This window comes from Heptranchias perlo, chromosome 9 (genome assembly GCF_035084215.1).
Source record: "Heptranchias perlo isolate sHepPer1 chromosome 9, sHepPer1.hap1, whole genome shotgun sequence".
NCBI classification, from domain to species: Eukaryota; Metazoa; Chordata; class Chondrichthyes; order Hexanchiformes; family Hexanchidae; genus Heptranchias; species Heptranchias perlo.
In genome coordinates this window covers 57,197,361-57,210,721 of record NC_090333.1, presented here as the reverse complement: position 1 = coordinate 57,210,721, position 13,361 = coordinate 57,197,361, and the positions used below count along the sequence as shown (strand labels likewise).

General features: G+C 42.5%; 1 protein-coding gene across 4 annotated transcripts in view; it reads right to left on the bottom strand.

Moving 5' to 3' along the window:
- Positions 1 to 378: 378 nt before the first annotated feature.
- Positions 379 to 13,361, bottom strand: part of LOC137325422 (P-selectin-like) — a 54,998-nt gene continuing 42,015 nt past the window's right edge. For 2 of the 4 annotated variants that reach the window (XM_067990520.1, XM_067990524.1), the window contains 5 exons: positions 11,757 to 11,942; positions 9,856 to 9,981; positions 9,728 to 9,758; positions 7,967 to 8,022; positions 7,027 to 7,413 (listed from right to left, as the gene is read on the bottom strand). In XM_067990520.1, the coding sequence (XP_067846621.1) occupies positions 7,400 to 7,413; positions 7,967 to 8,022; positions 9,728 to 9,758; positions 9,856 to 9,981; positions 11,757 to 11,942 (413 nt within the window). In that variant the 3' untranslated portion in view covers positions 7,027 to 7,399. Of the gene's footprint in view, positions 5,998 to 7,026; positions 7,414 to 7,966; positions 8,023 to 9,727; positions 9,759 to 9,855; positions 9,982 to 11,756; positions 11,943 to 13,361 lie in introns of those variants that run through there. The other 2 variants (XM_067990521.1, XM_067990522.1) reach the window with 2 other exon arrangements.

Here is a 13,361-nt window from a genome sequence, read left to right as displayed (position 1 = left end):
TCTTAATCGCACAACCATTAGGCACCTGAGGAGAAGGACACCTGAAGAAAGCTGGTGCTTGGGCTTATGCCTGGAACCCCGCAGGGATGAAGGGTCTGTGAGGGATCCCAGGGGCTTCATGGAGATCAAAGAGGAGCCATCAAGAAATATTTTTAAGTTAACCTCCTCCCCCAGGATGATCTGTGGCCTCGAGGCAGCCAGACAGCCCCAATGCCAATGGCCAGGAGTCCATGAAAATGGTCCAGGACAGGAACATCTTAGGATCCTTCTGCAGATGCAGTGCGCTTCCCACATGCTGCACCTGTCAGGAGCCCAGAAATGAAAATTTACTCTACTTTCTGCCTGTAGAGCAAGGGAAGAGAAGACAATTGACTCCAGTAATGTGTTATCATTTATTTAAAAAGCATGTATGGAGAAAAGAACAGTGGAAATCAGGATCATACTTTCACAGGTATGACACCACAGTGACAAAGTGACAGCTGTGTGGGATAATCTTTCTAGGCAAAAAACACAATAGTCAATACTTTTTAATTGAAAACATTGCAATCATCATAAGTAAATGTGATGATAAATATCTCCACTGAACAGGTCATAACCAACTTGTTATTTTGTCACCTGTAATTCAAACTGGATGTAGAATTTCTTGCTAATTTAAAGCACAGTGTTTCCTGATAAACCTACAACAGGCACACCACAATCATGAATAAATGTTCACACTGCATTAAGGACAAGGATCATACATTCAATATTTACACTCACAGCAATACTGGTACAAAAACTGACCTAAAAGAGAGCATCACCCCCAGCATATGTTTACCCACCTGCGTATGCAAAATTTACTACATATCAAATTAGAACAATTACCAAGGAAGGAATTCAGGCTGCAGTCTAATCTTAGGGCTTAGCTAACTGAACTTCTGACCCCTCAATTAGATTTTAGCCCATAACTCGCTCCAAGATACCCATTATTCACCATATATATAAACCATCTGAACCATTTGGAGAGGCAGGGACTGATTAGGAACAGTCAGCATGGTTTTGTGAGAGGAAAATTATGTCTCACAAATTTGATTGAGTTTTTTGAAGGGGTAACCAAGAAGATAGATGAGGGCTGTGCAGTAGACGTGGTCTACATGGACTTTAGCAAAGCCTTTGACAAGGTACCGCATGGTAGGTTGTTACATAAGGTTAAATCTCACGGGATCCAAGGTGAGGTAGCCAATTGGATACAAAATTGGATTGACGGCAGAAGACAGAGGGTGGTTGTAGAGGGTTGTTTTTCAAACTGGAGGCCTGTGACCAGCGGTGTGCCTCAGGGATCGGTGCTGGGTCCGCTGTTATTTGTTATTTATATTAATGATTTGGATGAGAATTTAGGAGGCATGGTTAGTAAGTTTGCAGATGACACCAAGATTGGTGGCATTGTGGACAGTGAAGAAGGTTGTCTAGGATTGCAACGGGATCTTGATAAATTGGGCCAGTGGGCCGATGAATGGCAGATGGAGTTTAATTTAGATAAATGTGAGGTGATGCATTTTGGTAGATCAAATCGGGCCAGGACCTACTCCGTTAATGGTAGGGCATTGGGGAGAGTTATAGAACAAAGAGATCTAGGAGTACAGGTTCATAGCTCCTTGAATGTGGAGTCACAGGTGGATAGGGTGGTGAAGAAGGCATTCAGCATGCTTGGTTTCATTGGTCAGAACACTGAATACAGGAGTTGGGATGTCTTGTTGAAGTTGTACAAGACATTAGTAAGGCCACACTTGGAATACTGTGTACAGTTCTGGTCACCCTATTATAGAAAGGATATTATTAAACTAGAAAGAGTGCAGAAAAGATTTACTAGGATGCTACCGGGACTTGATGGTTTGACTTATAGGGAGAGGTTGGATAGGCTGAGACTTTTTTCCCTGGAGAGTAGGAGGTTTCGGGGTGATCTTATAGAAGTCTATAAAATAATGAGGGGCATAGATAAGGTCGATAGTCAAAATCTTTTCCCAAAGGTAGGGGAGTCTATAACGAGGGGGCATAGATTTAAGGTGAGAGGGGAGAGATACAAAAGGGTCCAGAGGGGCAATTTTTTCACTCAAAGGGTGGTGAGTGTCTGGAACGAGCTGCCAGAGGCAGTAGTAGAGGCGGGTACAATTTTGTCTTTTAAAAAGCATTTGGACAGTTACATGGGTAAGATGGGTATAGAGGGATATGGGCCAAGTGCAGGCAATTGGGACTAGCTTAGTGGTATAAACTGGACGACATGGACATGTTGGGCCGAAGGGCCTGTTTCCATGTTGTAAACTTCTATGATTCTATGATTCTATTTGATAGAATTAGAACATAAAAGTTTTAGAAACATGAAAGGCCAATAGGCCTGACAAGCTTACCACTTTTTAAAATACCTCAGCCCAACCTACCTGCGCTTCCATCTCAGCACATCCCTCAATCCCCCTTTTTTACAAAAATCTATCCAATTGCTCAAGTCAATTTAATGGCCTTCCTTGGTAAATGTTTTGTGGTGACATCTCAATATAAACCATCACAAGCCTTTCAAATAGATCATTGCTTTGTTATCATTCCCTGGTGTCCATTATTCTCTCTCTGGCATTTCTCTTTCACAACGACACCAATGATAAATTCTTATTCTAAAGTCCATCTAGCCGCTGCTCTGTCACAGGGTCCAGTGGCATGATGAAGACCCATGTCTGTTACAACAGTGATGCTTTTTATCCCGCTCTTGCATCATCCCTAGGCTGGTCCATCAAGAGCCGGTTATGCGCAGTTGACCCCACCACCCAACATGGGAGCACATCTGGGCCAAAACTTACCAGTTAATGTTGCAAATAATCAAAACACATTGGCCCGGAATTTGCTCTGAGTGGCAAATGAACAACACCCTCTGCTCATTAGATTTAAACTTGCCCACAAACGATCCACGGGCTTTAGTGTGGGAACTTCCTGTAATCGTGAGCTGCAAAAAGTGCAGCATCCTCTCCCGGGCATCTGTGAGCAGTGTGAACAGGGAAAGGATCTCTCTATCCCCTCAACCAATCAGATTGAAGCATCCTTGACAAGCCGCGCAGAGTCAGAACCAGGAAGAGGAAGCTACAACAATTAATTCAATGTAAAATCAGTTTGAGAAAGCAAAATAAAGAGAGGGTAAGAAATATTGAATTAAAAGACAGAGATAAAAGGGACAGAAGTAAAAAGTTAAAAAATAAAAATTACATTTTAAAAAAAAATCTCCAACAACAATTAAAATCAGCAGGAATGTGACTCCACATTTTTAAAAGTTAATTTTCAGTGCCAGAGAGGTTATTTGGCAGTCATTAAGACTTACGATGCCATTAAAAGTTAGTTTAGACCTAGAAAACCTAGTGTATCTTTTTCTGTGTTGATTAGTTAGTTTCCAGCTGGGCAGAGCAGCAACTTCATGCTGGTCCATTCATTTCGCCGGTGAGCTGTCCTTCCCATGCAGCTTTCAAATGAGCAAGGAATCGGGTAGAGCAACTTCCGATTTGCACGTTTGACTGCGCATGTGCACTCGTCGGAAGTTGCTCTTCCATTTGTCCTTAAATAACGGTGAGCGCTATCTGTTATTTTCAGAATCATAGAATGGTTTCAGCACAGAAGGAGGCTATTTGGCCCATCAAGCCCATGCCGGCTCTTTGTAAGAGCAATCCAGTTAGTCCCATTCCCCCGCTCTTTCCCCATGGCCCTGCAAATTCTTTCCTTTCAAGTATTTATCCAATTCCTTCTTGAAAGCCACAATTGAATCTGCTTCCACCACCCTCTCAGGCAGCGCATTCCAGATCATAACCACTCGCTGCGTAAAAAGGTTTTTCCTCACGTCGCCTTTGGTTCTTTTGCCAATCACCTTAAATCTGCGTCCTCTGGTTCTCAACCTTTCCGCCAATTATTTTCTTTATCTAAACCCTTCATGATTTTGAACACTTCTATCAAATCTCCTCTCAACCTTCTCTGCTCTAAGGAGAACAACCCCAGCTTCTCCAGTCCATCCATGTAACTGAAGTCCCTCATCCCTTTTCTCCCATTTTTGGAGTAAATTCTGGGCCATTGTTTAGCTGAACCAGAATGGAAAGAATTGCCCACTTATGCTGCATCTCTCACATTGTGACTGATTATCTGGGCCGGTTTAAAATACTACACCCCAGCAACAGAAGAAAACAAAATAAGAAAGACTTGCATTTACACTGCGCCTTTCATGACCTCAGGATGCTCCAAAGTGCTTTACAACCAATGAAGTACTTTTTGAAGTGTAGTCCTGTTGTAATGTAGGAAACATATTGTAACATTTGGCTCACGACACATTGGTTGTTCACTAGTACAAATCTATCGCTGAACTACAAGATGTTGACATAACAAAGGGCTTTGGTTAAGCTCTTAAACTGTGAATGTGTAGCTGAGGCATTGTCTGTACCCCATCATTTATGTAACTGCCTTGCATGCACCTGTTGTTTAGGTAATCTGTAATGATACAAGATTTTTTTTAACCACAGTTCAACAAAGTAGGGTTTGTGCAGTGGAATGTTCGCTTACTGTGATGCACTCATGAGTGAAAGTTGATGATAGAATAAGCCATGAAAATGAAAAGGTTTGGCCGTGTGGCTGTTTTGGTCATTTGAAATGACAGTGGCTCCTTAAATGCACCATTAACTGAATTTTAATTGATCAAGGGAATTACATGGTTATTCCATCCGCTGTATATATTGTAAACATCTTATTGCAAACTTTGCTTGGGAAGCCTGAAACCATTGATTCTGTTAGAATGGTTTAACATCTCATGAACTCTGATAAAAAAAATTTAAAAGAAAAAGAAAGAAGAATCTGTTAAGTGTGAAGGTAATACCCTGAGCACCTTGCTGTTCAAATGTACAGAAATCAACAACAAATTACATTTTTATATGCTCTCTGCTTACAGACACATCTCAGACCACTTTGCAGAGTCGTGGGCAATAAATGAACAATGTGCAGGAGGGAGAAGAGGAAGAAATGGGCCTACTACAGGGGGCAAAACCATGATCGAAGAGAAGCATTTTTAAGATGGCTCTTGAAGGCAGGGAGAAAGGTGACAGAGGAGGTGCTGAAGGATGGAGCTCCAGGGGGCAGGGACATAGTGGCTAAAGAAGAAGCTACTGATGGTCAAGCGGAGGAAGTGGGGAATGAGAAACAGGCCGGCGTTGGAGGAGTGGAGGGTGCATTCAGGGACACAGAGCTGGAGATCAGCAGAAGTAAGGAGGGACAAGGTTAAGGGGGATTTGGTGAAGTTGATTCTCTGGGACACAAAGCACCAGTGGACCTTGGCAAAGATAGAGGTAATGAGGATGTGGCTTTTGTACTAGTGAGAATTTGAGAAACATCATTATGGATGAATTGTAGCTTATTGATGATAGAAGGAGTAAGTTGGAGCTGTGGATTATGGTTTCAGCAAGGATGGTGGGGAAGGTGGGGGGAGACAAGCAATGTCACAAAGATGAAAGAAAGCGGTCAGATATAAGCGGTCAGGGATGAGCAGAATGACAAGATTCTGCATTTCTGGTCTTAGTCCAAGATGACCGTTGGGCAGATTGATGGAAAAGAAGCTGATGGTAAATGGGTGTTTGTGGGAGCTAAAGGGGTTGCCTTTGGTTTTGCTGACATTTAGCTGGAGGAAGTTTTAGCTCATTCAGTTCTTAATGTTGGAGGGGCAGTTGGAGAAAGTGGCAAGACCCCTGGGGGCAATGGAGGAAGCAAGGAGGTAGAGCTGTGTTTTGTTGGCATATTAAAAAAGTTGGCTCGCAACATAAAATCAACCAATTGAACAGAGCCAAAAATCCAGTCTAAACTGTTGGTTTGCCCCCCTCCTCCACTGTCAGGTTAACACGTTACAGAGTATAGTTATGAAGTACATGCTCGAGGTACAACACACCATCCATTCATTTGCCATCCTATTTCTTTTTTGTATTTGTACTGATGGTAATTGTCCTATTCATGTGGATCCTGTTGAGAAAAAAAGATTTACCACAAAATTATACTCGGGTTTCAAACCTAAAGAAGTTGGCTTCTAAGGAGTTATTCTATGATTTGGTGCTCCCATTGGGGAGTGGCACTCACAGGGAATCACCCCCCGTCTACCCCACAGGAAGGTGCACCCGCAGGTACTAATGGTACCCTTTCATTTACGTTCATATTATTACATCGCTTTCTAACTATCTAAAGAGCATGGTTTATGTACAAGGCAAGAGTATATGCCATAAATCCACAAGGTGAATGAGCTGAAGGATGGAGTTCCAGGGGGCAGCAACATAGTGGCTGAAGAAGAATCCTGTAATAGATGAACAAACATTGCTGTCTCCCCCTGCCCCCCCAACACCTATGTATCAGGTGTGGGAGAACCTCCATTGAAACTTTGAGCCCTTCCTAAAATGTTCACTCAACCTGTTGGGTTCAGAGGGGCAGAACATTGGTCACAGATCCTACACTTCTTCACCAGCACACTGTCAACTAGTCAGATCACTGAATTGTAATCGATGATCAGAGATAACAGTCATGATTTGTTGCAGATAATCTAGCCCTTTCCAATACCGTACAGAGATTTCCAGAACTGGAAAGGATGTCAATCCCTGTTTATACCACCAGAGCCATTCATTGTTCTAGTATCAAGTGGAAGAGAGTTTAAACTATGGTGTATTAACAAATGAGAGGGGGGGTGGTGGATGTCTTTACACTGAAAGTGCTCTCCCAAACTTTCCCAGTCACAGCATTGCAATTGGCCCTGGACTAGGGAGGAGAGAAATCAGCAGGATTCTTGCTCCTGGACACTATCCTGTGACCCTGCTTAAGAGTGACTTCAAGTTGGGTGGCTGTGAATGTAGACAGTGTCAGCAGAGTTTTCACCGACCGACCGACAGAGATGAGCCCACTCCTGTCCTCACTGGCTCTCCACATTGGCTGTCGACACATGTACATTTTACTGAGTTTCAGGTCTGACAGTCATTAAACAAATGTAAGGAATCTTACAACACCAGGTTATAGTCCAACAGTTTTATTTGAAAATCACAAGCTTCGGAGGCTTTCTCCTTCGTCAGGTGACTCACGAAGGCTATAAGGCTATATTGTATGAATTATACATGATATTTAAGGGACCCTTTTAAATTTACATTCATTACATTCCAGCCTTCTCATTAATTACTTGGTTTAATTTTAATTATCTGGGTTTAAAAAGATCATGCCTTTGAGAGAATGAATAACTACAGACAATAGATTACTGAAATCAGAATGGTAAATAAGAACCCCAAGATGCCAGGTCCCCAGCGATCCGAGGTAGGGCTGTAATTTTCAATTTATTACTTTTCTAAACAGTGGCAGGCCGATTTTCCTCATCACAGTGCTTGGGGAATGCTCAATTCTTAAGTGCTGTGGAGAAGAAAAAAAGGGTGGAGACATGTGACATCAGGTCCTCCTCCCCCACTACACTAGTTTCTAGTGAAGAGATACAAGGGCTGATTTTCCTCTCCCTAAATGAAGCAGAAGGGGGCATTCCTGGTATTCCCTCCACAATTTCTTCTATATCCATCAATGAGATTCCCAAACACAGGGCACTCCAAAAAAAAACTGGCGGTGGTGCTTATGCTGGGATCCTCCTCAGAGCTGAGGGGGCCCTGGGAGCAACTTGAAGACGACAAGGACCAGCTTAGTAATTTTTCTTCTTCGTCCAGCAGGATCTTTGGGCCTTGGAGTCTTCTGGCTGCTGCTGAAGAGCATCAACCAGACGGCCTCTCGAGCCCGCAGCAGTACTCGTTTCCACCTCTGGTTCCCAGTGCAAGTACCAGACCAACAGCAGACAGCATCTTCTGCAGAGCAAAAAGCGTTCTCATCCTCCTTCAGAAATGTTCCGCTTTTAAGATTGGTTACATACTATAGTTTCTACTTAAACAGTACAGTATGTTGATGATGTTTATAGTCTTACCTGCAGGAGCATTGCTGAACGCCGGATTCTCAAACATATCTCCCGTGCCTTCAGTACTGGAAGACAAATATAGCGGTTTAATTCCATAATAGTTGACCTTGCATGGTGTTGCTCATTAAAAAAAATTAGAATTGAGTACGCCTCAGGAATCAACACTTCTGATTGGACTTGTTCAGAAATTGAGACCATTTGTTCAAGTGCTCAGGCCTTGACCAGCCCCAAGGCTTCAATTTAGAACTTAATTTTTTATGGTGTTTACAGTTAATTCAATGTACTTTGTTAAATTCATTTGGAATTTTAAATAATTAGAGTTATTTCAACTTGAGTATTTTCAGTATTAGCGTGGAAGTGTTTGTTGGTTCGTCCCTAGACCAAGGTCTTTTTTCTCTGTTGTGTTTGGCTCTTCTGTTACATTTTCCAATTATAATTGCAACGACATTCGACAAATACCATAGAGGAGCCTAACATAATGGAGAGGACCAGCTTCAGGCTGAGGCAGGCCATAAATAGGTCAGAGCTTGGGAATTCGTTTCAGCAGGATAGGAAGAGGCTAGGAAAGATTCAGGCTAGGCATGCTTAGCCTGGTTGGTTGGAAAACAGTTTGTGCAGGTGAATAAGCAGGTGGGCTGGGAAGCATTTGGGGCTAATGTGTAAGCTGATTGGTCATTCAGGATCGGCTCTTTTCATACAATTCTGGTCGTTTTTCATTGAAAGTTGCCTGTTTCTTTTCACATTCAATTGGTATGTTTCCTACCTAATCAGGTGCAAATGTCACATATATTTTCATTATCAAGTGTAATGTCTGAGATGTGACAAAAATGGTGATGCCTGGAGTGTTATGGATAAAATGCACACTACGTTTATATACACGCTAGCAAATCTCCCATGGCATTGCTCATCGTGAGTTGTAGGATATGCTTTTTTTCCCATGTAACGTACGAGGGTCTCTTCCATATGCCTCTGCAATTAGCAATTCCTCATCCTCGGCGATTTCAATCTGATCTATGTTCCCCTTGCTCCTCTGAATTCTGCTCCTTCCTGTTCTCTCCTTCCACATATATTCTCCTACCCATATTCATGGCCATCCCCTCAATCTGCTTGGTTTTCATTCAGTTTTTTCCCTAGTTAACAGCCTGCCTGAGATCAGGAAACTGTCCAATGGAGCTGCAAGACTCTCCTACTCCATCTGCTGGTTTTGTGTTGTATCAATAGGGCATCTACAATAATACAACAGCTTCGAATTGAACCACAGCTTAAAAAATGTTTATTGGGGACTGAATGGCTCAGTAGGTCAGTGCACTGTCTCTTTACTCCAAAACCTGTGTTTGAATCCAGTCCGTAGAGATGTGATGAAAGTCTCCTCTCTACTGGCTAGAAGGGTTATACGTGAAATACTTTTGAGCAGCCTCAGCCCAATTGGCAGAGGGCACGGACCCACAGCATAAACCTGACACTAATTGACATTTTTACTCAGAAAGGCTACAGGCTTAGTTCATATGGGCAAAATATTACTATGGCGTAGTAAGTGGTGCTCTTCCAAAACTGGGGAGAAGGCACTTTTTGGATAGAGTAAAAGGAGCTGTACCTTGAAGCCACTGAGCAGTATTTGTCCAGGGAACTTGGCAATGACACTGGGCACCCAAAATAAAAAAAGTGTTCCATTTCTCAGGTTAACATTCCCACTTTGATAAGCACAAAGATTCACAGAAAATGTAACATTTATTTTGAAGTTAGGAGAAAATACAGAGAAATTGAAGTTACCTGTGAGGGTTTAGTTCTTTTGTATCATCTTCTGAAAACAATTGAAAACATGCGGAATATTAAGGTTTATAGTCAGCTCATAGAAAAATAAACTATTCAACTCTTGGACAGCTGTCAGACCTAGTTACCTTGTTTTTTCAGTTTCTTTCTAATCCAGGCCACAATCATACCAATGGTAACAGCAAGTACGACAGCTGCTCCAATTCCACCTATGTAAGTCAGAAAACTCATTGTGGGGGGCAATCCGCCAAGTACTAAACAGAAAAAGGGAATTAGTCTGTCACCATGGTATAACTGGTAACCTCTGTCACATCATTAGATTGAATATCTATGCGTTACTATTGTTACAGAGCCTGATAGTGCTGCACCAGCAAAATTTAAAATACTACATTTGTAAGTTATTGCTCTCTGTTCATACTACGTTCATTTGTTTCACATCAATGTAACATAACACTTCAATGCTCCTGTGCAGTGTGCTATATAGGGACAGGTTGCATGTTTGTGTCCGTGATTTGTACATGGTGCAGTGTTTGTCCTTGCCAGTGTTATTGTGAAGAGGAAGCGAGAACTTTATAAAGATTGGTGGTTTAAAACATTTATTGATAAAATATTCTAGTTTATTGGTTTTTGGAAACCTCCCACCTTACCACTAGCTATTTCTTAATCCCAAAGCTAATGTTGATGATGCCACTTGACCTTGGAAGTGTAAAATGATTAATTAAATTAACTCACAAACACATGATATCAATGTCAGGAGTTTGAAACTGAAACACACCATTGGAATTATTGACGAAATGATCATGGGGAAGATGCCAGCATTCAGCCTTGATGAGAGTGGTACAAAGGAGGATTTCCCTCGTCAAGGCAGAAAGCTCCCCCTCACCAAAACCAGAGACTCAAGGGACCACATAGAAAGAAATTTTGTGGCATCAGAAGAAGTGTCAAGATAAATGTACTCACTGAGGCATACATGCATACTCAAGCTGTGGTCCCAGTGTAACTATCAATTTGCTGGACCTTCTGAAAGAGCAGCTACAGAAGGTTCCTCAATGTATTATCCCCTTGATGTTACAGACCTTCATTCTACAGAGCCTGTAAGGCACATTGAAATGAGGACACAAGATTTCTATGCACAGAGCACTTCACATGACACCCGGAAAAGAGAACAGACAAATGAGCAGTTTGCAAATTACTGGGAGAAGTCTGGGCCATAGGGTGGGGGAGGGGGGCCCTCAATGCACAGCGTGCTACTTCCATTACTCATTCACAAACAAAACACGCCAGAAATGTGCGCTCTTTACAGGCCAAGGCTGCCCACAACCTTCGGGAGCAAATGCGGGCAAGAAGTTGGCCAGCCATCCTGAAGGTGGCACTGGCCCTATGTGGTTCAAAAGCTGTGGAGAGTTTGGAGTCAAGGTGGCACCATCCAGCAAGCATCCTTCAATTGTTGTGATCTTTCATATAGTTACAGCATTGCCCAATCCTCAAGACAGGGTGTGCATGTGCATGTTTGCGTGAATCATTAAAGTTGTATCACCTTACCTTATTTTACTAGAATCACAAAATTAGGGCACACAAGTAAGTGTTAGCAGTGAATGTGGGCAGATTATTTGATTGTGGAAGGCATCACAATAAGCCCAACCCTGTACTTACATGATGTGTGTACTTTCTAGTTGGGGGTCTGTAGATAGCTGTCGGGAGTGAAAACTGGAGTCCAAGGGACTGAGGTGAATTGTAGCACCTCTCCTCAACCCTAACTGGAATTAGCTGAGCACAAATCAGGGATCTAACCTGGGACCTTTCTGGTCTATTGGGGTCAGCATAACATTGAGCTGTTCATTTACTAACAGAGCCACCCTCTCTCACTTTATATTTCTTTCTCTCCTGTAGTCCATCTCTCAACAGATCAACATATAAAACCTGTTCTGGACTATTACATAAATGACATGTTGCATTCTTATATTAATTCTCAAAGGAGTATTCAAATGGCTTTAGATCACTGTGAATAACTAGATTTTCTAAATAGTACCGTTACAAGATGGAATCTCCTGTGTCCATTGTCCAGATTCATTGCACTGGAGTCTCACAGGTCCTTCCAACATAAAGCCCTTGATGCAGTCAAAGTCACATAGTGAGCTGAAGCTGAAGTTCCCAAGAGGATGTGAACAGTTCATGATCACTGGCCGATAAATATTCAGTTCCTGACATTTCACCACTGTGTTGGATTTCAAAGAGCAGTATCATTAAGGCTCAGTACATCACTGGCCAATAATTATTGATAGAGTCAATGTTTTTTAACATTTACTATATTGCAAAAAGAATTTGGCAGAAATCAACAATATAAAATATAGTCAATATAAATAACCTTAAACTTAAAAATCTCTTCTGTATATATTTGTATTAAACATCCTTTTTTTAAAAAAAGAAGCCATCAGGGTAAATTCTATGCTCGCAACAGAGAACTGCTTGAACAGAGCACTGGCTGGAGATGGGGCTACAGCAGTGTAGTGCCAATTCTCCAATGCACATTCAGGAGTGAAGTTAGGAAACACTTCTTCACACAAAGGGTGGTAGAAGTGTGGAACTCTCTCCCACAAAAAGCAATAGATGCTAGCTCATTTAATAATTTCAAATCTGAGATCGATAGATTTTTTTCTAGCCAAGGGTATTAAGGGATAAGGGGGGAAAAAAATTCAATAGGGCCTAATATTGGGCGTAGGTAGCGTGATCCGCTATTAACCCATGCCCAATGGCCAAGAATTTCGTCCTGCCACAGTACTCACCTGCAAGCTGTATTCAAATCCAGGCCTTGCACGTGGATTCGATGCAATTTGCACTTTCCACTAGCAGGGGGAGCCTGAATCTCTTAAAGAGAGGATATCTCTTAAAATCTCTTAAAGGTAGACGGTACCTGTTATTTGCTAAAAATAACAGTCTGCTGTCTGCACGGAGTCTGAACGGAGATCAGATATCACACATGTAAAAGATGCAGGTCCCATCCCTTTGTTTACATTGAAACATTGAATAAAGGTTGCACACTACTAAATCCCATATCCTCCAATCTACATGCCAGACCTCACCAATCTGCCGATCTGAGTTTGTACCACGCCTTCAAGAGTATGTGCACCAAGGTTCTCTGATGATGCACTAGAGGCCTTGGTGCAAGAGGTGGACAGAAGGAGGGACATCCTATATCCACCGGGGTGAGGGGGGGGAGGGCGCAAAAGACCCTCCAGACATATGCCCAAAAGGCAGTGGGAGGCAGTAGAGGAGAACATGGATGCAATGCAGGAACAAATTCAATGCTTTGACACAAGTGGTCAAGGTGAGTGAGGTAAACTGTCAAGTGGCGTCTCCTACCAACTGCACCACTGCTCCCTTTAAGAGATTCAGGCCCTCCATCACTGCCCCCCATTATTCACATACCAACAAACTCTTTCCATCAGTACTCAACTCTTCCAATCAGATGCTTTCCTCTCACCCTTACACATTACCACTGTTGCAAGCTGCCTACTCACAACTCACAGGCCACACACACTGGCAGCTATTCAACCATGACAGGCATATCACCCAGACACACGTCCCACTTTCTTGCAGGAGAAGGTGGCGCATATCAGGAGACAGCAAGTGGCAG